A 26,648-nucleotide genomic window follows, 5' to 3' on the forward strand; every position below is an offset into this window, starting at 1 on the left:
CGGTGCATCAATTTGTACCTATTGAATGAGTCTTCTGTGTGTGTCTAAGAGAGAAAAATACAAATGTACCCTATGCCCCGCCTTGAAAGACACACTCTCCTCCTTTGTTTTCTTTACACAAAGCGTCTCTCTCTGCTGATAATTACTGCAGGCATTCAACTGTATTCAGAATCGTTCTCCTCCTTTGGGCTGCCTTGTGTCCCCTTTATGACTGTTTGTGCCATTAGGCCAGGGCGGCCTTTAAATCAGATTGTCTCAGACAGACAGACGGAGAAAGATATGATAGAATGGGATTAGACCTTAAAGCTGAACACAACATTTTCCAATTGATTGCTATTGAATCCCAGGTCACTGTTTTTTACTGTAACAACATTAGGTATAAATCCTCAGTAAGCTCATGTAAATTGTTACGAGACGGGGATTTAAGAGATGGAACGATTTGTGGCATATTACTCCGCATGCCATCCTGAGATGCACTTTTAAGATGGGTTACAATATTAAAATTAAAATTTGCATTATAAAATAGGTGTTTGAAGCCCTAATATTGATTTACAGTAAAACAGGGCGAATATCATTTCTAAGCGGCAAATTGCTAAAACTTCTAAAAATGAAAGTGTACACCACAAACTATAAGTATAAAGCTAACTCCAACAATGCTGTACTTGTTCTAAACTTTTACATTTTGAATAAACGAGCTAGATAGATTCATAGATTCATCAATAGATAGATAGATCGATCTATCGATAGATAGATGATAGATAGATAGATATATAGACAGACAGACAGACAGACAGACAGACAGACAGACAGACAGACAGACAGACAGACCGATCGATAGATAGACAGACAGGTAGACAGACATTGCACTGACATCTTAAAATATCCTAATTTAACTATGGCCTAGTCCCAGCCTAATCCAATCCCTGTCCATGAAACCACCTCAACATCATAAAAACAATTCATAATGTCTTTTTTTTAATAATTTGTTTAATATACATGTAAAGGGTGCAAAATATTCATAATCTGGGTTTAAGGTTGTTATGGAACGTGGCCTGTCTCTAACCGCAGCCTCCCCACTGTTCAAAATTACAGCTAGTTTTTTTAGGTCCCGCTCACCTTGAAATCCATAGGCGGCGCTATGGAAACCATCTTCAAAACCCTTTGACACCTTGCGCAAATGCTAAGTGTCTATTTCATTATGCAGAAACGTGTTTCGATCAAACCTGGTATCAAGTGAGCAGCTGTTGTGGTTCAGTCGGCGGGTCTATTCGTGGAATAACAGTTTAAGTCACAAAGCTAATGTATGGGCTTACTGCATGGTGTACTGTATTTGCACAATTCTCGGGAAATTTGTCACAGGTAGTATGGTGTGTTGGCGTGGAATTTGAGAATGATTGTATTAATAATGTGCACAGCTGCGGTTCAGGAAAAATACGTGATTTTCAGTTATGTACGTGTTTTAAAGGTGGTTATTGCAAAAACCCTTTTGATATACAGAATGAAAGGTATAAGCATCTTGCGTTTCGTATATTGTCATACTGGAAAACAATGATGACTCTTTGCAATGGCTTGTCGTGTTTGTTCTAGGATGGGATCGTAGAGGTAACTGGGGTGTGGCCTTCTCTCCGACCCACCACGAGGCTTCTGTGGCTTTCTTTATAAATTGCTGGTTCCCATCCGCTGAACTCGGAAACAGGAGCGAACAGAGAATACTCGCGACAAGCAGCCATTTTAGCCCTCTGTGTTTTTCTACCTGTCTCCTATATCCTGTCTTGGAAGTGAACACAGTGTTCTTTCGGCTCCGGCAGGCCTCTAATGTTTTATTCAGCTTCTCCTCTGAGAGCTGAAGGGACAGTGCTTGTCCGGTTCAGCGATCGATACGTCCGTGTCTCAGAGCCCCACGCGTCATCTTTTCTCCCGAGCAGCGCACTCCAGGCTTCCTCTGTTTGGTATTCCAGAACGGGTGTAGATCCATCAGCAAGACCTGGAGATGAACCAAGAACCTTCTCAGACACGTTGGCAACTTTTAAACTCTTTTTGCTTGCTGGTTTGTCTCTCTGAAGTGTGGTTCTGTGAGCTGTAAATAATAGGCTGATAAACTTGATTTATGATGTAAATACAGTAAATCACAGTCATATGGTGTGTAGGCATTCATTATTGAGCCTCAGTCATAAATCAGGACATTGACAGCGTAGACTCGTAATAGTTTGCGTATGTTGCTCTAGCCATATTTAATCCTTAATTTTTATGGAAAGGTTATTGTAAGTCTGATGTGTATAGGAGGGTGAACTGTATGTTTTGTTAGTTGTTAAAAATACAGACCATAATTCATTATAGCAAAATAATATTTGTATAGTTTTATTTTAAGAAATAATGTGGAGATTTTAACGGCATGTAGTGGTTGCGAATTTCAACCAACGTCTCACACCAGCCCTTCCCCTCCCGTTCGAAGCACTACGCCGACTGACACAGGACAAACACGTTGTCACGTTTTCAATTCTTTACAGAAGGAGATAACATATTTACAAAATGCACTCTGTAGAAGTAGCCACCTTGTCAAATGGTTACGAATTGTGTTGAAAGTTACAGATTGTCTCAATTTGTCAGATGTTTAGCCCTTGCCTTCAAGTGCCAAGACATTAATATTATAAACAGATTAAAATTTTAATACAGTAGATTGTATTTTTACATTTTAGATGCCATCCACACGGAGACCGCCTTAGCTCTGTACGTAAAAAATAATTATCGTATCGCAATCCGTCCACACAGATTTGCCGTTTGGCATCCTGAAATCGGTTCCCAGAGTGGATCGATCTGAAAATGCCACCCTTGCGTTTTCGTGTGTAGAGCCAATCCGCATATTTTCTGAAACGATGATGTCATCACCCCAGCGTGCAAAGTTTATGCGCATGCTCCAAATCTTCTCCGTTTCTCTGTGGCAGAATTACAGTGCCACATACAGATTTGGCTTGAACACTACATTGTTTTGAGACGGATTAGCGGTTTCTTGAGCCCATGCCGTGAAAAGGAAAAAAACATTGGATAGGGAAAGCGCTGGCTTTGTGTGGATTTGGCCTTAAAGTTGAACTATTAGATTGTGTAAAGTAATAGCACAGCATATATTATGCAATGCCCATATAAGTTTACAGCATGTATAGAACTTCACACATTTTTCTTATTATGACAACACGTCTAGCACATCTGATTTTTTGCAGCACCCAGAAGTTTAAGCAGCACTAAAATGATGTTGCTGGCCAGCAGATCATTCAACCGTCCCTGTCTAAGGTGTCAGCATGGTGAGCAAAGAATGACAACATGCATGTGGAACAAGCCCGAGGCATGACTATATGATTGTGTGCGAGTCAGCGTGCACGATTTCCCCTACGAGCGCTGTGTGGATCTAGTCAGGGGAACTGGTAATTACCAGTCGTCTAAACAGACAGATGGAATTAAGGAGAGTGACTGGCAATTTTCTGAGCGCTTGTTTTGGAGCGCAGAGCTGGAGAGTGCAGGAGTGAGAGAGGAAGATTACCTGACATCGCACGTTAGCACCTTCGCTTGACGTTTTTATCTCTCACTCTCCTGTCACCAGCATCTGGAGCTACTCTTTCACCTTCCTGACAGGATACATCTTGCCCTCTGGCCTTCTTCCTTCTACCTTCCGTCATGTTTTTTCCTGGTTTTCTGTCTTTCCTTCTCCCTCTCTCATGGAAAAGAAGGTCATTCAGGGTAGATGCCCTTCTGAGATGGCTTACATAACTCAGCCTGACATATGGATGTTTTACTGTGTATTTGCGCAGCAAACTCCAACTGTGCTCAGTTTGGGTAGTGACGGCTCCTGGCTAAGCCTCCTTTCGGTGTTAATCATGTTAAGAACGCATAATTTTCAGCGACCCGTATGAAAGCTGCGGCCACCGTGTACAACAATGGTGCCTGGGTGGTTTGCACACACAGTATGTCCATTTACGGATCCCGGCTCATGTTTTGTCATGCGATTGTGAGTTTTGTAAGCTAAATTCACTTACCAAATCTATTTTTGAGAACTAAAATAATTATTGCTATAATGACTGATACATCAATGATACAGGAACATAATGCTGTCAAACAAACTAAAGTGTATTGATATGTGACCTTGTCTGTGAAAACACAGCTAAAGCACAGCTTTTTTGTGATTTACTGCGCTAGCAATGCCAAGATCATGGCTTTGATCCCAGAGGATTGCACGTAGTCAGAAACATATGTTTTGTACAATGCAATGTATGTCGCTTTGGATAAAAGCATCTGCCAAATGCAAAAATGTGATAATATAATCTTGATATTTTAATTATTCACTGAGAAAGGTCATGTCAAATATTGAAGTCATAATGCAGTTAAAGTGATAGTTCACCCAAAAATGAAAATTCTGTCATCATTTACTAACCCTCTTGTTATTTCAAACCGTTGTGAGTTAGTTTCTTCCGCAGAACCCAAAAGGAGATATTTTTAAGAAGGGTTTGTAGCTGAATAGCACTGGCCCCATTTCCTTCTCTTATATGGACATAAAGCAAAGGCAAGTGAATGGGGTCCAGTTATCATCATTTTTCAACATATCTTCTTTTGTGTCGTGCGGAAGAAAAAAAATTACAGGTTTGAAAGAACAAGAGTTTGAGTAAATTATTGATCACTTTAATGGTTGAAATCAAACTTAGATGCCAGCTATCTCATAATTACATTTTGAGACTTTTATTTTACATTTATTAGTCTGTTTTTTCACAGACTGGGTGGCATAAATTTGAATTTATGAATCCTTTTCAGTTTTAATTGGTTGGAATTTGAATTAAATTATTGCATTTAAATTATAACAAATATTACAAATGCACTCTTCAAAAAGGAGTTTGTACAAAAGTACAAAAAGGTATCAAATGTATACTATACGAAATGTATTCTATATATAAATATATCTGAGTCATATCATGTGGTGCTGTCGAAAATATAAATAATTGAATTGAATTAAAAATAATAAAGTGTTTGTGCATGAAATATGAATCTCTGAGTACGCTCAAGTAAAAAAAAAATTATAAACATTTTTATTATTAGAATGCGATTTATAGGAAGAACTAAACAGAAATATGAGAAAAAATATGATATGATTACCAAAACTTAAAGAAATGCAAATACATTGTTTCTAAACACTTACAAATGTTAAGTGTGTCATGGAAATGAATTAATTTGAAGATAAATCATGGTTGCCCCACATTAAATTTTTTAAAGCTATGGCCTATCATAGATAATCACTTAATAATAAATTGTAGTCTGTATTTATGTGTACACCACATTCTTACCGTCTGAAGAATGGCAATAGATATGATTGATTTATTATTATTTTAATATGGGCATGTCGGAAATCCTTACATATGCCATTGACCCATATATGCACACTAAATAAGTTATATGGTACATGTGGTATACATTTGGTAGTTGGTGGTGCACAGCTCAGATTAATAGTAAATGACAGCGGCTGCATTTGTCAGCACAATCCATGACTGCTTACCTGTAGCGTCTCACAGTAGTACACACTACAGACATCTGCACTAGTACTCCAGCCAAACGAAGGCAGACGATCCGTCTCTTTTGGGAATCATTGTAGCATATCACTCTCTAGGGGTGCTTCACAAATCCAGTTTCTATAACCTTGATGTGCCACAGCTGATTCAGAGCCAGTTTTGTTATTAATGTCCCGGTGTTTAAGATGCAGGTGGTATTCGAGGAACTGATCCTAAATCAGGCATGAGACCAAAATTGAGATTAGACTGACTAAGGGTGGATAGCAGAGGGAGTAATGTGTCTCAGAGCAAGTGAAACGGCGCCTAAGGGTACACTAAACCTTTTTAAGTCTAAACGCTGGATAGAGGATTTCAGAACTGTGTTAACATTTGCCCAGAGGAGAGTTCTCCTTTGTGCATGAGCCTGTATTAGGAATGGGAAGGTGGTAAAATGGAAATTCTGGTGTGAAATTGCATAGAAACAAGATTGAATGCGCACACGCGGGCTCACACGCAGGAACAGAGTGGCCAAATTATTGTATTGGCATACAAAGTGAAGCTTGTTCCCTTTTGGCCATGTGACCTTTTCCTTATTGAATTCAGTGTGATATCATTATTTTGTTGTTGTTGGTATTTATTTTGTTGTTGTTGTTATTTATTTATGTAGAACCAGTCACAAGTTTGAACATGCATGTTGCATATATATTAAATATTTGTAGTATGCATTGCAAATGGCACAGATGCCATTTTTTATCAAAAGGCATCTGTAGTGAATCAGAAACACTTTTGTTTATCATTTGACTCGCTGCATTTTTCTGAGTTTTTCTTGATCTTACAGGCGGGGATGATCAGAACCGAGCAGGAGGAGTTTTTCATCGAGCCGGTGGAAACAGGACATCATGTGATAGAGCTGGAGAAGGACGTTGGGGGACGTTCTCACATTGTGTACCAGACAGCTGCTGTGAAGAAGCCTCCTGTTAGCCCGCTAGCCGCAGACTTCCACTCCAGAGGTCAGTCCTGTTCAGCGGCCTTCGCTTCTAGCATATAACTCACAGATCCTATTAAATCTTCTTGTCAAGCAAGCTATTGTTAGGGTGTTTTCAGACTGGGCACATTTGATCGGGTCGTCTAAAACGCATGCGCAGGTAACTTTTTGAACCACTTCCTGAACAAGTGCGCACCCGGGTCCGTGTTGATTTCACATTCACGGCAACCACGCCACAGTTCCACTGCAACCGCACTTGGTGCGGACCAGAGTTCGCTTGACTACTTTCACTTTAGCGATTTTTCATTCAAACAACGAAATAAAGAAACAAACAAAGAAAGATATTTGGAAGAATAGTTGTATATAGTTTTTGGCCACCATTGACTACCATAGTAGAAATAATTACAATGGTGCCGCAAAACTGTTTGCTTTTCTACATTCTTCCAAATATCATATTTTGAGTTCAACAGAACAATGAAATATATACAGATTTGGAACAATTTGAGGGTGAGTAAATGATGACGATTATTTTTAAGTGAGTTGTTCCTTTAAGGCTTATTAAACAGTTTGATCAGTCAAATTATTATGCAGTAAGTTGTAGTAAATGTATATTTATCCTTGTTAGTCCCCATTACAAAGAAGTCACCAGAAAAAAATGATTTTTGATCAGATTCATCAGTGTTATCATTTATTAAAAACATGGCCTCAACGGGTGCCTTTGGCAACTGCCTGCAGCGATTTATCTTCAGTGCCCACTTCAATTAGTACATTTAGTGAGTTGACAGAGCGAGAATCTGCCAAAAAACAAGGCGTTTTTATTTCAGTTTTAGCAGATTTTGCGAGCATTTGTAAAATGTAGCAGCCAGTTAAAATCCAGACAGTTTTCCTATTTAATCTGTCCAGTGTACTAACATTTACTGTCAGTGTGATTACAACTAATGGTTCCCGTGGTAGACATGCTCAGTTAACCCAAAGAGTCAATAGAGGCCTCTGGTCTCACAGAAACAGAAGATAGCAGGTTGGGTTTGACTGTGGGGATCCTTGCCCAGCTGAGTCCGACAATGTGTCATACTGGATTTAATAAACCACTGTGTTGAAGAAGGATAGAGTGAGTTCTCTTCCTAAATGATACATGTAATTGAATAGAAATGTGGGCTATGAAATCTGTGAGTAATTTAAGAAAGTTAATGGGATTGTTCTGTCATCATTTACTCTAATGCTATTTTTGTTCTAAACTGGACAAAATTCTTTGTTATGCTTAACACAAACGAGATGTATATAATATGTCGTTTTATATGGAACCAAAATGTCAGAAAATTGGTACCATATATCCCAATTTCTATTTAAAAGGTGTTTTTAGAGGAACCTAAATGAACCACTTTTCATGTTTCCATAAAGGATATTTTAACAAACGAAGAATTCTGTTGCACAAAAGTTTCTTTAGACTACAAGAATGTATGAAGTAAATGGTTCTTTAAAGAACAGAACGGTTCTTTGGGGAACCAAAAACGGTTCTTCTATGGCATCGTTGTGAGGAACCTTTTGTAGCTTGTTTAAAAAATGCAAGTAGGAAAATGAGCTGTATGTGATATCGAATTGTGACCTGATATTTAATATGAATGTTGAATGATTGATTGTTTAAAACAGTTTAGAGAATTGTGTAATATTTTCATATGTTAATATGGTAAGATCACAAGGAAAGCCATTTGAAGGCTTATTTTCTGAGAAGTGTAAACAGTCTGCCATTGTGGTGCTTTCAAAACACCCTGACACATAGAAACATTGTCTAAGTTTGGACCTGGACTGTTAGCAAACATTACACATATATGAACATTTTAGGAAACATATTACATAAATTTGCACATTTAGATCCCTTGTTTTTGTATTTACATCTGTATTTGAGATTGCTGTCGCATTTCGATATTTAAGCATGCCATTGAATGTTGGCTGTGACATTTTGCAGCTCTTATGAACAGCTGTTCTAGGCGAGATGTTGTTAGCTCCATGTGGTCATGTACCTATTCAGCAGCAAGATAAATCAATTCAAAACATTTCCTCCGTTGCTCTCTGTATGCACAAAGCTTAGTCATGTTTCGGTTGTGTTTTCTCCTGTTTATGGTAAAGCTGCGGACCTACTCAACCCTATTTGAAATTTTACATATCAATAAATCTGAATGTAAACCCTCTGAAATGAGTGTCATGACATTGATTTGTGATATGTTCTCTAATACAATAGAAGTTCAAAATTATGCTACAGGACGTTGCCTGTTTATTTTAGTAAAATACTTTTGCGCAAAATGTGAAATGCATTTATTCTAAAGTTCACACATATGGACTTTTTTAACATCACATAAGTCACCTGTCTGTGGGCTTTTGTTCAGTTCAGAAAAGCAGATAAAAGTGATGCTTTCTGTCAGCCCGTAACAGCCGGCACAGCCAGTAAGGGATTTTGGTTTTACAGATTTTTAGAAATAACATTTGGTTGCCTTTCATAGGAGTGTCAGCCATATGGGGGAGAAGAACTGTTGCACATGCAAATAAACAATTATGAAAACGTTTTGTTTCTTCATAATAACCCATTTACACAAGCCGTTTGGTAAAACATTTCAATCATAGCAAAGAGATAAATAACATTTGATTATAAAACAGCTTTTTACCATAGATTATACAACCTGCAATTTTTTTTATTTAATCCGTATTTCAAGTTGTACTGTGGCCATTCCAGTACAGTGTCTGTTGAATGTCAAAATCACACCTCAGGAGTGACATCCTACAGCAATGTGAAAGACTGACAGCATGACAGACACATGGCAACTGTGATAAAAACAAGGTTATCAAAAATATATGTACATTTTTACCTTTCCTAAAAACATGTACAAATATTTCCGCTGTATTGCTTAAAATTGAATATGATTATTCTTTGCCGTATTTTAGGTAAGAAAAAATACAGAGCATCTTTTCTGTTATTTTGACCTGTTTCTCAAGTTTTTTTCTGCTAATAAATGCAATTATGAGCAATATTTTTATTTGAAATTTGGAAGAAATATTGTTGGTAGTTCACAGAATTAAACAAAAAAATGATCATTTTACCTAAACACATACCTACAAATAGTAAATTCAGAAAAAATGGTCTCATATTTTTTCCACGGCTGTATAAATGAACCTCACTTGCTGGGTAATAGTGTGTACAACATGTTTTACTTGTTGTTTTTGTTACTTGTTTAAAGGTTTTTGACATGACTTTTACTACTATTAATTAATTAATGCTTCAAATTATAAACTTTATAGTGTTATACAGCTTGTTATTAAAACAACACGATGAAACCATAAGCATTGGCTTTTATCACGATTGAGTGATTATTGCTGAATGTAAGCCAGCCACTTTAGGTTGTATAAGTGCATGTATAGTATCCTTCTTCGGCCGTGTCTCTTTGACCAGAGATCAATAGAACGTTTTGATAAACACTAGAGACGATTATTGAATACATATATGTATGTGAATGCAATCAGATAGAATGTTAAAATATATATCTCCGTGTCTAGGGGCAATGCCATAATGTGCCACAGTCATCCTCTCATATACTTTCATATATACTCTCATATAATAGCTTAAAGGCCTTTGGATATGAGCTCGCTCAAGGAAGAGCTTACCTTTGTACTGACTTAATTTATTCGCCCGTCGCTTAGAAAGGCAAAGCGGTCTGTCCTTGGCAACACAATTCTCTGTACTGGGATGTGTGTTTCTCCATTAGATAGATATATTAGATGTCAGCTCTTTCAGCTATTGACAGAAATTAGGAAAAGATTGCACGCTCACAATCAGAAGGTTGTAATGTGATTTCCCCCCCATGCAGTTCATGAAGTTCATAATGCAAGGATGCAGAAGAATCCACAGATGGTAGCCAGCACGTGCCTGTCGCCAACACTCTTCTAGTGCGTGTGCTTCATCTAGTGCGAGACACCCTGCAAATCTGCATACTGTACTTCTGAGTTACATTAACTGTGTGATTATATTTTAAACGTTCAAAAATCATACTTTACTGATCCTTATCAGTCTGCCAAATGAATAAATACATGTAAATGTACTGATCTTTATGCCATACATTGGAACCGTCCGAACCAGAATGTTGTTTAGTGGTACCTTTTGAATTGCATTAGTTTTGTGTGAATGGGTGCCACGGCTGTTACCGACTTTCTTCAACATATCTTGTTTTGTGTTTTGCGGAAGAAAGAAAGTCATACAGGTTTGAGTAAATGAAGTTCATCACTTTAAGTAAAGCTGTGCTTATATAACATAAAGTTGGTGGGACCGAAAACTTGTCATTCCACTTCAAAAGTCCGATTGATCAGGCAAAGTTCAATCAATTGCGACCTTTAGCGCCAGTGCGATCACGCGCTGTTCTCTGGTATTAGAGGCATCATAACTTTGTGCCGCCTGTGCTGTATTGTATAGCCGTGCATTGAGCGCATCCTGCAGCGTATGTTGAAAATGGGGGATTATGAAGGTCTATTCTGAGCGATGGCGCCTGACACCAGAGCCACCAATAATAAAGGAATAAAAGAAGCTGCGCAGGGGGAAAATGAGTTTTCATAGCAGTGTTTGGCAACAGGATCTAGACAGTTCTTGGCGTGCTACGGACGGGTGTTAATCCTTGTTAGTGACACCTGCTTTTCTTCTCATCCCTTTTCTAGAGTGTAACGGTATGTGCGATGTTAAATGTTTGTCTTTTTGTGTAACAACCTACAGTAACGATAACACCGTATTGAGCCACAGATCCAATTGTGAATGCTTTGGAACACAAGCACAAACGCTGTCTCCGGACGCAGGCGCATAGTTGTCTCCCTGTTGCTTGGTGAGCTGGAGCACGCACCGAGGAAGTGCTTGGGCGAGTCTGGATGGCGTGGGAAGCGACGCTTGGGAGGTGGTCGTGCTGCACTCTGCTGTGAAAAAGCGGAGATTTTCATGGCCAGACGGTCACGTGACGCAGAAAGAACCTGACTGCGTGTTGCGTTCTTGTTGTGCCGCATTTCTTCTTGCAGATTTTCATACTAGGAGCCATTATCGATTAACAGATGTTAAAATTTGCAGCAGTTGAATGGTAGTTTAATAAATAAATACAAATCTTACAATGGTAGTCAATGATGTCCAAGACAGTTGCTAACATTTTTCCAAATATCTTTTTTGTGTTCAACAGAACAAAGACATTTATACTGGTTTGGAGCAACTAGGGGGAGAGTAACTCATGACAGAATTTTCATTTTTTGGTGGAGTATCCCTTTAATGGCTGTGTACTGTAAAAGCGTTCAATATTGTTCATATTACAGCGATTTAATACACTTTTTATGGCCTTATGGTTTCCTAAAAAGTACATTTTTAAATTGGTTTCTAATTCAAAGAGAGATGTATAAAGAGCATCTCTGATTTAAATCATGTTATGTTTAGACCGTCATATGCATTGACAGATTGACCCCATGAGACGTATCCCACAATGCATCACACGCTTTAACTGCAGTCTCACCCCGGAACGTTCTGCATGTGAATGCAGTTTGTCTGGTGAACGCTGTACTTTTGGTTTTTAATGGATGTGCTGCTTTTGGTCGACTTGAACTCTGTCTGGGTCCTCATTTGATGGTTCGTAGCATTTGCTGTCCAGACCTTTTCATTTTACACTGCATGTTTTTCTGGCTGTTTTGTTGTTTGTCTGGGAAAAGTAGGTTGCAAGTTGAGCGTCTAAAGACCAGTGTAGTAGCACTTAATTGTCACATTGATAGTCTGTCCATATTGGCAAATCCCTTCTGAGATGATGTGCACCACCCACATGGTATTAGTGACTCAGCGAATCTCATGTGTCAGACATGAGATTTATGAGTGAGGTGTCTTCATTGTTTCATATGCTATTATTATGTCAACCCAATTTCCTTATTACTGTTTTCATTGCAATAAAACAGAGTAAAGACAGATTTAAGACATTTTGACATAATAATCTATTATGTTCCTTTCATCAAATTTTAGCTTCTGTATCAGCATGTCTCTATACTTAGCACCACCTCTTTCAGGAATCATTTTGGAATTTTTGTTATTACTAATTATGAGTACTTAATTTTATTATGCTTTTATAATGTAAATTAATCAAAATATTGAACAGTATCTTTATTCTACGTATATATCTGTCATATGTACCGTGCTTAACAAATTCATTAGACCATAAATAGAAGCAAAAATGTTTTAGGAATCTTTCAAAAATCTTGTTTGAAACCAAAAAAAATGTATTGTAATTTACTAAGCAAATAACAGACAGAAACAACTAAATAGTCTTTTGATATTCACATTTTTAAACCCAAATTTGAGCCGACACAAACCTTACATTGGGTGTTTGTCAAATATATTGCTTAAGCAATATACATTAAATATAATCTTTAAAAAAATAATTTTGTAACTAATAGCTTACTAGTAACTAAAAAACAACTTGTTAAAAAAGGAAAAAAGCAGAGAAACATCAGAGATCTTTGTAACTGGCCTTCCCCTGTTGCGACTGTTTCTTTAAGCAAACCTACAGGTAAAATGAAACAGCTATTTAATCGTGGCTGTAAAGAGAACCACCTACAGTGGCTGTCCAAGGCCATTACATCATGTCTTGAGAGAACTGCACACTGAATGGACAGATGTGAGGATGAAGAACAGGTAAAGTCCTGCTTCCTTCTTTTGGTTGGTTTGGTTTTGGATGTTTTGTGATGATTGTGCTGTATTAAGTGATAATGAAGTGTAGTAGAAATGCTTCGGTTGTAGTGTACTGTGTTACACACACACACACACACACACACACACACACCGTTATAAATGTTATCTATCCAACTCAATTAATGGTTGTAAACTCTCACACGTGCACAGATGGCACAGATCCTGCTAAATTGGAACTGGAAGCCTGTGAGAAAGCAGCTTCACAAGGAGCAGGATGACGCCACTTGGGATGAAGTGTTTGGACGTTTTCTGCTTTCTCACTAATTTAAAAAAGCATTTTGTGTTTGTAAATCTCAATTAGTCACCAAAAAATACTCTATTAATAGAATGCTTGCACTCTTGGAGTGAAAGAAGGAGCTTGTGATCAGCCTCCAAAATAGGAAAATCGCGATAACATGCAACATGGCCTGTATACATTTACATTACATTTACATTTATTCATTTGGCAGACGCTTTTATCCAAAGCGACTTACAAGTAGTTTTATACAGTGGCACATTACTGCAGAGCAATCAGGGGTAAGGTGCCTTGCTCAAGGGCCCTTCAGTCATGACCTGCTGGTACTGAGATTAGAACCGGCAACCTTCTGATCACAAGCTCAACACTCTAACCATTAGGCCACAGCTGACTGTATACGTTCAAGATTATCCAAAGATTATCATTTTTATATAATTCTTTTCATTTTAAGGTCACAGAAAGTGATGGAAACACCCAAGATGGGTAGCCAGTCCATCGCCAAAATACTGCACAGAACTAAGATGTCTTCGCCTTTTCATTTCTTTTGTCGAAAGAGATACAGTAACGCATTTATAAAATGGATTCTGTAGAGCAGTTTCTCCATTTAAGGCTACTTTAGAAACAACATTTCATGAATTCCAACTGCACTTTATGTACATAGAAATAGCTCATTCTAAGGTAATAAAACATAACGCTTCATTATGTAAGGTCCATATACACCTCTGAAGACAGTTATGCATATTATGTTGCATTTCTGTCAGTAGATTCTGCAAAAAAACGAGACGATGGACCTTTAAAACCTTGAAACTTTATATTGACTTTTATATTTTTGGAACTTGGTAACTGTTGGCTTTATTGTATTTTAATTATCCTATTCCATGACATAAGGATGACGAGAGAATTTTGGCTTCCCATCCGGAAACCCTAATCGAGCTTTACCACAGTTGTTTTTAACATCAGCTCTCCTGCACCTGTTAGATGGAAGTTAAACCCATTCCAACTGTGGACAGTAATATCTGGGTTTGTCTCCGTCGTCCTTGGCAACCCATGCTCATGGTCTGACTCTCTGTAGGGACCCTCGAGATCTGGAAATCTCATCTGTCAGTGCTGGCTTTCGTTTGTCAGGAAAAGGAACTGTGAGAACACACACGTGTCCTTTGAACTGCGTCCATGTAAAACAAGTGTTTGAGTTGCACTTTTAAGAATCGGCTGTTTGATTTGAATGCTTTCGCAGATGAGCTACACCCTAAAAGCGATTCATGAAGTACTGTTTATTTTTATTCTATTTAATATGGAGTCGTACTGTCTCTGTTGGAACACGGCTGACATTTAGGGCAATATGACCATTCACAGGATCCAATACACCAAATTAGATGTTGGGGTGTATTTATTATGATTATTTGATTTTTTAATATGTTACCTGTAAAAAACAAATTCTATCATTATCTACTTACTTCCAAACTTGAATATGATTTCTTATTAGCTCATTCTTAGGTCATAAAAACATAACGCTTCATTATGTCAGATCTTTATACACATTTGAAGACATAGTTATGTATATTATATTGCATTAGATCCTCCAAAAAAAGACACAAAGCACCTTTAACGTACAAGACATAAAAAAAGATTTTTTTGAAAATGTATGTTATTTAAAATAGTCATCTTTCCTGTTACAATGGCAAGTACTTTGTACCTTATATAATACGTGGACCTCTAAAGTCATACACAAGAGTGTGATAAAAATGTGTATGTATTCCACTGTGACAAAGTCTTAAAATCTCATTCACATTCTCTTATACTGTATGTCATAACAAGCCTTAGGCTGACGTTTTATGGAAAGGTCTATGTCATGATCCTCAAGACATGAAGGTGACTAAATAATGACAGAAGTTTAGTTTTCGGGTGAGCTGTTGTATAAATGAAGCAGCAGATTGGTTGGCCCTGTTTCTCCACAGGTGGTCAGCTGGTGTTCATAGCAGTGTACTATTATTTCACTCCTGCCATTCCCATCCAACAGCTCTGGAAGTGGTTCAGTGGATTTGTTTGAACTGGACCGATTACAGGGAAGCACCAACGCAGGTTTTAGTGGTCTTTTTTATGGGATCTTGACTCCAGAACATCTGTTATGGAAGTCCTTATATTGAAAAATAACAACACACCCAGTATTCCCGGAGATAGACCCAATAGAATAACTGAGATTTGGAGAAAGCAGCTGTCTCCTTTAACACATCATACACTAAAATTCTTTCATTTCCGTACTACAAAGTTTATTCATTTGCATCCATTTATTCAGAAGGTTAAGCTTAACACACAACTAGAAATTAGCTGTTAGATTCTCATTCTCAAGACTGTGAGAGTGATTCAGGCTAGTTTTGTTCTCAGTGGGTCTGTTATTGAGTTGTCACTCTCAGTGCCACACCACTATCATTATTGGGAGGGGTGGGGGGGGGTTGCATTGTGGGAAATAGCAGGGTATGTGTCCGCCTGAGCATCTGGGATAAACATTCCAAAACTGGTGATTCTAGCCAAAACGGTGTCCATGAGAACACACAAATATTTCTAAATGTTTCCACCTTTTGTAGCCGTTTATAGAGATCCTGTTCGTTACTTTTTAAAATGCATGAATGGGAACTAACTGAGCACGACAAAAGAAAACTTGTGAGATTCAAATGCTTTGCCTTTTTTGGGGAAATGCCACACAGATTGACCATGTCAGAGGTGTATTGGAAAATGCACATCAGCTGTTCAGAGTTAGATGTGCGGTTTGAGCGTACACAATCACAATCTTGGCATTCATGTTTGACACGTCTCGTTTTCGGCCCTCTTTTCACTCTCCCACCTTTGTGTTTCATTATGCGATACATATGTCACATTTTTCGTAGAATTTCCGGGAACATGGCTAGTTTAATAGACATTCACATGGCCTTTAATTAGAGATGTTCCGGGGTAATTGAACGCCCAAATGACACCCCTGGCCCATTAGAATTCATTAAATTGTTGTGATTAACATTCACAGCGCTCCCTGGAGGCATGACGTCTGTACATTCAGAGCTGATTACAATTGCCAAACCAGTGCTGCTTAGTCTGGTTACACACTGCGCACGTGAGAAAAGCGGATGTGAAGTGACACCGTTTCTGCTCCGTAACAAAAAACGAAATGCAAGCCAGTGATCTATAAACGGTACTGTTGCTGTGTAATTACAAGGCAAGAACAGGCCACTTCATGACACTTTTATCTGATGATATAGGGCTGTTCCCTCAGCTCCAGATGGTTCCCTTGCTAGGATGATGAAGCATGCTAGTTATGAGCATGAGGGATGTTTATCTGGTAGAGGTGGAGAAGCGTTTAATGTTCATACTAGCTTAAAAAAACCTGCGGTTGAATGATTTCAGGTGTGCAGGTGTCAATACTGTTATAGTAGCATTGATTCACGGCAGGTCTGGTGTGTCACCCTAAATTGACATTAGAAGATGTCCTATAAGTTATGCATTCATGTGCAGCTGTTACCCATCCATGTTCCGTGTTACTGAGCTTAAAGGACTATTGTGTAATTTTTAACGGCATCTAGCGGTGAGGTTGTGTATTGTTCTGCCTCTCCACCTCCCTTTCGAAGCACTACGGAGGCTAAGAGAGAACTTAGATGTCGCCACGTTTTTGTGTCTTTCCCGTTCTGTAGTGCAGTAGTACTGTAGAAAAACAAAATAGAGACATGGCAACAACAGACTTTGCAACATTGAATTTCTGTCCAAAAACATCCTTTAAAGCAGACCGCTGATGATGTGCAGTCTGCTCGATGCATTCTGTTAGAGCTTCAGAGACCTGCGTTTTCTCTGGGCTGTTGATTATTTGATATGCTATGGCACTCTTTGTCCACTCTGATCTGCGGTCAGACGGCTTAGTGATTCTGCAGTGCAGTGAGAGCAGACAGGAGTGAAAGATTGACAGTAGTAATGTGATATGAATGTATGAATACTTACACAACTGCCCGTATTCACTGTATGCATAGCTCTCTCTTTCAAAAAAATAGCTAATGTGCTAAAGCCTGATTGAAAAGATGATCTCCAGTAATTTGAGCGAGTTGATGCTACTGTCCTTGAGGCATGGTTAATTGAATGAGCACTCATCTGATTTATCCTTTCTTTTTTCTTTTTCTTTGACTCAATAGCATGGGGGCTTGACGACCCTAGGAAACCTTGATAATGAAGTAGTGGTAAAGAATAAAAAATGTGCAAACATCTCATTTATGTTTTTGACTTACAGTGTAGTTTACTGGAAAGCAGATACAGAGAATTTGTTGGCGTATCGATCTTATCTGAGGTGTTTCTCTAGCAATTAGATTGTATGGCGACCAAGGAGAAGCAATGTTATGTATGTACGTAAAGTATGTACAGTATGTATGTGTACAGTATATACAGCCATGTAAAAATTAAGAGACCTTTCCAAATTTTCATTTAATCAGGATTTATAGCATTAACCTCAGTGAATGAATTTAAACAAAATCAACCCTCAGGAGTGATATAACGTCATCCAACAGGAACGTGAAAGTCTGACAGCATGACTGATAAAATGTGAGGTTAATCAAATAAAAAAATTAATTTATTAATGTTGAATTGCTTAAAGAGGGGATTTAACGCTGTTTTATGCATTCTGACTTCTTTACAATGTTAAACATGCTGGCTTCTCATGTTTAACATGGTCAACTTCAAATTGGACGTATTACGTAGTATTTCTGTGCTCCATACACTCCCTCTAGATTCGTATACGTTTTGGAAAGTTTTTTTAACTTGAAAAACTGTTATGTAACAATTTTTCTTATTCCTTTATTGGGCAACTCCCACGGAAAAGCACGCCCATGGCAAGGCAAAATAAATAGCCTGGTCACACATCAACCGACTAGCGTTAGGAAGACTCGCCTACCATCAAGATTGGCTGCGCTGTGGGCCTGCAGCTCGTTACTCTTGCAATAGTGAGAGAAGTTAAGGTGTGTTCGTTTATTCACGGCATTTGAATGAAATCCATTAACGCTGGATTTGCAGATCGTTTGAAACTGATAGATAGTGCGGTAAGTGTAACCCCGTGCAGGGAGTGAAACTAAGTCATATGTCATATATTGTTGGCAATCAGCGTGTACGTGCATAATTTCAACAACACAAACTTATAGTGTATCAAAACAGTTATACAGGGATAATGTGATGATTTATTACTCGTGATTTAGTTCCTCCCCCAGCTCACCCCCAGGGTGTCGTATGTTTTCTGAAATAATTCTACAGATGTATCTCTCTTTTATAAATGTGATCAAACTAAATACTCTTCGAAGAAACGTATGCATTACTACTCTATAGGTACTCACGATTAATATAAGACTGGCAGAAACTGCCCGTTCAACCGGAACTTTAAAAGTAAATATGAACCTGTTTTCTTTGCAGTATTTAAGGTCTGAAAAAATACAGAGCATCTATTTTGCCCCTGTTTCTTCAGTTTCATTTTCCGGAAATCCATGCAAATAGAAATAATAAAACCTGTCTGTCTGTCTGTCTGTCTATCTATCAGGGCGAGTGAAGGGAAATATAAACAGTCTAGAAAATGTTTAAAGCGATGAACCGAAACCTCTACTGGCTTTCTGAGTAATTGTGTGCTGGAAAACCATAGGACCTCTTTATTGCAGCCCCACACCTTTACTGGAGCGAATCTTGTGTTTGCAATACCCAGATCAATTTTACCCCATGTGATGGACATGATTTATTCCCACGAGTCTGAGCTCCTTGTATTGATATTCTGTTCAATTTATAGTAGCACACCCAGGAAGAAATAATACCTTAAAGGTATATTCACCTTTGCCTTTGAAAATGGTATTTTTATTTTGCTGAAAAACTGTTCTTTGAAATGTTACAGGCGTACTTTAATTTAAAACCAGTAATGACTATTTACTCTGTTGATGGTTGTGTTAGAGCACTTGGCCAAGCAAAGTACCCACTGTGATATTCTCTTTGGGAGAAGTTGTCAGTCGCTGGAAGCGACTAATGGAGCATAAGACACCTCACCTCGGTATATCAGCGTTATGAAGAGAACAGAGAGAGGGCTGTCTCCTTTAAGTGTTTTTGGCAGCTTAACTGATAGTAATGAAACATAACAGCCAGCTATAATAACTGTCACTATTACTTAGGGCGGCTCTGAAGGGAAAATGAGAAACTCAAGCTTATACTCCCGCACTGTGCTGTGCTCTATATTTGCCAATAATTCCAGTCTTAAGTTGCGCGCATGAAAAGAAAAGTCAAACTTTGATGTGAAAATAGCCTAGCGGGTATTGCAAGCTAGTTTTTTAATGTGTCTGTAGGGTGGTCATTTTTCTGTAGCTTAGTTTGTAAAGCATTGCACAAGCAGTGCAACGGCTGTGGGTTCAGTTCCAAGGGAACACACATACTTACAAACTACTCCTCTACCAAATGCATTAATGCTTAGGGAGTGCTTACTACCCTAGTTAGGTGTCATGTCTGCTTATCATTAACCTCCGAATTCTGTCAACTTCTAGCTAAAGATGGATCACACATGGCCAATGTCTCTCTTTTGAGCTGAGGAAATCCCTAGTTCCATGCATGGCTTAAACCAACCGCGCTTCCCCACAATCCGGCTGTTGCTTCTTATGCAAAAGGGAGACTGGAACATGTCTAATGTTTTGTGTTCGAGTTGTCACGAAGTGCACGGCAAACAATGCAGCAAGTAAATAATGGTAATTTAAATAGATGTTACTTCTTATGAATGAACCGTGGATTGTAATTTGTATCTAAAATGAAAGATGATTGCATGTTTCGTATCAAACAACGCTGTTTACTTGCTAATAAATACATTTCGAGAATGTGTGGATGGTGTCCTCTTTTAAAAAGTGCAGGTTTGGCATGTTTGTTGGCATGTGTCTGTGCTCCTGAGGTCCCCTGCCCTTGTAGTCATGCTCATGTTCCAAACCTCTGCCCAATGACTTTGAGCATGCTGGGCAAACACTGCTGCGTCTGGCATCAAATGAGGCCAAGATGTGACTTCTAGAAACTTGCAACAATTTCTGCAGATCGCAAACCTGTCTTGTTCTCCGTATCCGTCTTTTCTCTCAGTCTGATGCTGTGTTGTATAGTACTTAAAGGTCCATTGTATGGATTTTGCAGCATCTAGGGGCGAGGTTGCAAATTGCAACCAACTGCTCATTCCACCCCTCCACTTTAAAGCATTACGGGGGCTGACACAGGGCAAGATGTCATTTTATTTACAATAGAACCTAGATAACATAGCAAATGTTTAAACTGAGAAATTTTACACTTTTATCCACTAAATTAGCTCATTTTAAATGTAATGCCTGCTACAGGTCTCAAAAAAGTTGGGACGGGGGCAACAAATGGCTAAAAAAAGCAAGCAGTTTTGAAAAGATTCAGCTGGGAGAACATCTAGTGACTATTCAAGTTAATTGATATCTGTTCTGTAACATGATTAGCTATAAAAGGGATGTCTTAGAGAAGCAGATTCTCTCAGAAGTAAAGATGGGCAGAGGCTCTCCAATCTGTGATAGACTGCGTAAAAAGATTGTGGAATACTCTAAAAACAATGTTCCTCAACGTCAAATTGCAAAGGCTTTGCAAATCTCATCATCTACAGTGCATAACATCATCAAAATATTCAGAGAAACTGGGGAAATCTCTGTGCGTAAGGGACAAGGCCTGAGACCTTTATTGGATGCCCGTGGTCTTTGACGACAACTATCACTCATCGGCATGATTGTGTCAATGATATTACTAAATGGGCCCAGGAATACTTCCAGAAACCACTGTCGGTAAACACAATCCGCCGTGCCATCAGCAGATGACAACTAAAGCTCTATCATGCAAAAAGGAAGCCATACGTGAACATGGTCCAGAAGCGCCGTCATGTCCTGCGGGCCAAGGCTCATTTAAAATTGACTATTTCAAAGTGGAATAGTGCTCTATGGTCAGACGAGTCCAAATTTGATATTCTTGTTGGAAATCACGGACACCGTGTCCTCCGGGCTAAAGAGGAGGGAGACCTTCCAGCGTGTTATCAGCGTTCAGTTCAAAAGCCAGCATCTCGGATGGTATGGGGGTGCATAAGTGCATACGGTATGGGCAGCTTGCATGTCTTAAAAGGCTCTGTGAATGCTGAAAGGTATATAAAGGTTTTAGAGCAACATATGGTTCTCTCCAAACGACGTCTATTTCAGGGAAGGCCTTGTATAGTTCAGCAGGACAATGCAAAACCACATACTGCAGCTTTTACGACAGTGTCCGCTTTAAGTATTTTGACTTTAAAGTACATATTTAAATATCTGTGATTTACTGTAAAATACAATATATATTTATGTATTTAATATAGTGTGAAAAATACACTTTCTACATTTTCTAAAGCATTAATCATACTTTTAACTTTAGTTTTTTTACTTTTTCACACTGAAGTACATTCAAATCTAGTATTTTACTTGCTTTTTACTTTAAAAAATGCCTTGTACATTTTTAAAATGTTTATTAAGTAAAAAAACATGTAAACATGTATTAAGGAAATGTAGCTTTATAATGTAGTGCAGTATTTTTTTTCCAAAGTAAAAATGCCCTCATAAAGTGCAGATATGAAAAACTCTTAAATGCTGTACAACACTGACTGTTCCATTCATCCAAGTGTTTATTCTTGAAAAGCCATGATTTAAACATCAGTTTTCACATTTGAAATAGCAGATGACATAACTTGACAAGTGGGACATTTCTAGAGGGGCTTTGTTTGATGAAACGCTTCTCAAGAAATATGCTTCTTGCTGTCAGTTAAACTGTAATCCAGCAAGAGTGTTCGCTATGATCTTGTCTCGATTTTAAAGATGTCTTAAAGATGCTTTAAACAAACCCACTCGAGTGTCTGTGATGTTTGTCAATCAGTTCCAAAGTCAGATAAATAATATATAATGCCAACCTCAATGTTATTTTGAACACTCTTTAATGACGACTGGCATCTTATTTGCTGATAAAATAATTAAACAAATACAGTTTTGTTTATGGGTCTGTGCTTGTTTAACTGAAACTGGCCTTGAAATAGTAACTTTGTATTAGCACCTATTGTACTATTGCTCTTGTATGACATGTCGCTTTTTGCTCCCCGAACTCTTTGTAAGTCGCTTTGGATAAAAGCCTCTGCTTAATGACTAAATGTAAATGTAAATACAAGCCAGGTCTTTGTTTCCATTTATAAGAGCACGTTTGTGTAGGATTTGTCCAGCCAAGGGATGTAGAATAACAGCAATTTTGGCAAACATATTAAAGACTCACTCACAAGGTCTCGGTCTAAACCATGTATTATGCCAAGTGCAGTTTACCTGATGCTCAGAGTGGAGCATAAATGACCTCAGCTGGCGAGCGTGTGTATCTGTCTGCGCTTAAGATATTGAACATCATGTAGTGGGCATCTGAACAGACATCAATTTCAACATAAGGTTTTGATATATTGAAGCTCAACATATTAAATGACAAACCACAAGATGTGAAATGCATCTTGTGATTTGACAGCTGATGGGGAAGAATGCTAAAAAGTCTGTTGTGTATTTTTCATATTTATGCAAAATTTTCCCCATCAGGTCCAAGATTCATCAGGGTTCAAGAAATGTTTAAAGGCGTGTATCATGTTACTCATGTTCTTTTGGATAGATTAAGCTGTAAAGTCTTGTTTTATAGCAAGTCCTGGTTTGATTTATTTTTTGTTCATATCTTCTCCAGCAGCTGGATGAGGGAATTTCCGGTGCATGTGAAGGGTGACGTGGGTTTGCACATTAGAATAAATGAAATATTGATGCCATCAGTCAATTTAAATTCACCATTGGGAAAATGATAGGGTTGCTAATAAGATCATTTCCATTTAATGCAGTCAGTCAGAAGAACCGTCCCAGGTCTCTTGTGATTGGATCTTAGACAGGAGGTAACAAGAGCAGTTTTCAGTGAGTTTTCTTGCACATAGGCTAATTTATCAAGGTGAAGGTTGCTATAAAATGTTTTAGGAAGAGTGCATTGGATGGCTTAAACAGAATATAAAATTTTTATAATAGCATTCAAGTTATAAAAACATTTTTGTTAATTTGCCTTCTCTTGTAAATATTAATTTTTTTTGAACATCCATCCATTCTCTCTGGTGGAGGCCTGGAGCCTTTCCCAGCATCTCGGGCCACATGGTACACTATGGATCGATGGTAAATGAAAATATTTTACTGTAAATTATTTTATAGAAGAAAATTCATAAAGATTTAGTTTAGGCCAAATTCAATTTTCCTATTAGTTCAATTTCATTTCAGTGCCACCCATCAAATGCAAGCTTTCCGTGCCAGTCGATACTTTCAATACTCCCATGGTTACAGTTCCCAGAATGATCTTCATCCACCGTCTTTGTAACTTGTAACACCTTTTAGCGTTAACAACTTTTATGGAGGACAAAGAGCCAGGTTGTTACGGTGTAGCCGAAGCATATTTTATGCAGAGTCGAGTGCAGAGTGCAGCGTGACCCTGAAACCGCATTAAACTGCAGCGCCACGCTGATTACCTCTCTTCCTTGCTGTCTCAAACACGCAGGCAACAATAAATCACCCCCCGCATCTAAGAGCCTCCCCAGCTCTCTCTGCTACCGTAATATTAGCCAAATGGCAATTGAAGCCACTTCTGCTACATTTACTTCTTTTAACATGTTTAGATTCAGGCCAAACCAAGATTTTGTGTAAGGCCAGGCATCATTTACCACCGTAGTGTGCTTTTTAAATGGACAAGTGTGCTTGTGTTTGTTAATGTAAATCACATCAAAATATTATTTGCACCTGTAGTATTGAGTGTACAGGTATAGAGATTGAGCACATGGAAGGTTCATGTATTGTATCGCTGTACATTACCATAATAAATGCAGTAAAGGTCATTGCAAAACAAGGCAGTTTAGAAATGAGCAGTGTATTCATACAGACAGAAATTACTTATTACATCAGATCAGTCATTGCACGTAGCAGCTGTCTATGGCTGGTGGTTTTGACAGTGCACGGCGCAGGTTATTTTTAATGAACATATGAGATTACCAGCTGTGATATATCAGAGAACCATCAACACTTCAGTGTAAGTCACAGTGTTATTTTAAGGGGTCTATTTTTTATGCGTGTAATCACAGCGCTGTTTCACCCGAGGCATGGTGTCAAATCTATTAGCGATGGTTACAACTGTTATGTGCAGACTTTGACAGCGCTGAATTGGGTTTGTGTGTCTTCTGTTGGATTTCATGATAGTGGCCACGATGACTAAAGACTTTTAAAGAGATTGTTTACCCCGAAAGGATTTTTTAACAGACCCTCATGTCAATCTAAACTTGTTTGACTTTCATCTGCGCAACACAGTATTTTACGGAAAACAACACGAAACTCCATTATGCGGACACAAAAATCTCTCAAAACATCATCTATCGTGTTGTGCAAAATACAAAGGGTCTTATGTGTACCGGACAAAGTACAACAAAGTTTGTAACCGACCAGCGCCGGCACCCATGTCTATTGTATGGACACAAAACAAATGCGAGTGAATGGGTTAACATTCTATCTTTTGTGTTCTGGTTTGAAATGACTACAGGGTGAGAACATGATGACAGAATTTTCAATTTTGGATGACCAATCACTTTAACTTAAGCACAGTTTTGCATGTGTCGACAGAAAAGGGAGGTACTTACAGCAGAAGTACATTCAATGTTTAAATCTTTTGATTTCTTACAAGAAAAATGCTTGAGTGAGTCCTTTACAATTAAGCTGGTAACATGCATTTAAAGGGACAGTTCACCCAAAAGTAAATATCATGTATTCACCCTCATGTGGTTCAAAATGTGTATGCTACTTTTTACCCTGTGGAACACCAAAGAAGATATTTGAGAAATGTTTCAGTGGTTTTGTTTCATTCATTCATTCATTCATCTTTTATGTTCTGTAGTAGAAAGTCATATCAGTTTGAAATGACACAAGAGTGAGTAAATGATGAACACATTTTTCTGGGTGAACGGTACATAAACGATAGGTGATCAATCCAATCAAGATCAATCAAGATCTCCAATGGTATGCTTATAACAACCATTTGTAAGGTGAGCTGTTGGGTTTGATTTTGCAGGTCATGACCTGAAAATAAGTTTTTAAACAAAGTTGTCGACAGAGGCAAAAGTTACATATTCCAGCTCTAACAAAATAAATAAGTTTCATTCTGATGTTGACTGTGTGCTGTGCTCCCAAACTGGGACTGTGTACATTTGATTACTTTGTGTTCACAGTCTAGATTGTATTGTGATGTGAGCTTTCGTGTGGCTTGATGATGCCACCAGCATGTGCTCAATAAATCACAACCTCTCTCACACACACATTTAGAGATTAAAAGGCCTCAAGGGCTACGGGCACACACGCACACTCACGTTCACATGCAGAGACCAAAAGGCAATTTTCACCAGCATCGTAGTGAGACCCACTTCATTAAAATTGGATATAGAATGGCGAGCCTGCGCCTTCAGAACAAGAGAAAGGTGGGGGGAAAGGAGAAGAGAGATTCAGAAACCGATTCCCCCGCCTCCTCTTTCTTGATGCTCTTCACTGCCATCCGTACCGTTCTGTCAGGAATAGCAGGAGAAGGGAAGCTATCTCATTACTTCACATTCCCAGGGCTACACGCTTTGGCTTCTGGGTAGGAGCTTTAGAGCTTGAATTAGCACATGCTCGATACATGGCTGGTTTAATTGCGTAGCTCGCAAGGCAACAAAGTAAACGCGTCATGTTGTCAGAACAAACGCGCGGGCCGTGCGCTTGCTGTCACCGTCTGCTGCGCTTTGCTGCATTGCTGCGTTTGCTGTGCTGTGTTTAATGAACTCATTTGGGGCATGCACTTTGTGCAGACCTTTTGTAGACCACCACCCAGAAGTGGTTGACCTAAGTGTCGTGTGCTGGACGAAGTATCCAGGGAGGGTCTCTGATCCCGGTGACACTGGGGCCGTAAAATGTAATCTCATGATGGAGAACTACAGTGTTGGTAAACATAATGAGATCTCAAAGCTTACAATGAGTGCGTTTACATTCACAAAATAAACATATATATATATAAAAAATCTGATTATAAAAGTAACCTGTTTTCACGTGTTTATAT

At 38.5% G+C, this 26,648-nt stretch overlaps 1 protein-coding gene across 1 annotated transcript in view; it reads left to right on the forward strand.

Moving 5' to 3' along the window:
* LOC306907668 (A disintegrin and metalloproteinase with thrombospondin motifs 2) overlaps positions 1-26,648 on the forward strand; it is a 114,870-nt gene that overhangs the window by 37,652 nt on the left and 50,570 nt on the right. Inside the window, exon 3 of the mRNA XM_079479947.1 lies at positions 6,361-6,532. Coding sequence (XP_079336073.1) covers positions 6,361-6,532 — 172 coding nt within the window. The remainder of the gene's footprint in view (positions 1-6,360; positions 6,533-26,648) is intronic.

The sequence above is a fragment of the Barbatula barbatula genome (assembly GCF_947034865.1).
Source record: "Barbatula barbatula genome assembly, chromosome: 18".
NCBI classification, from domain to species: domain Eukaryota; kingdom Metazoa; phylum Chordata; class Actinopteri; order Cypriniformes; family Nemacheilidae; genus Barbatula; species Barbatula barbatula.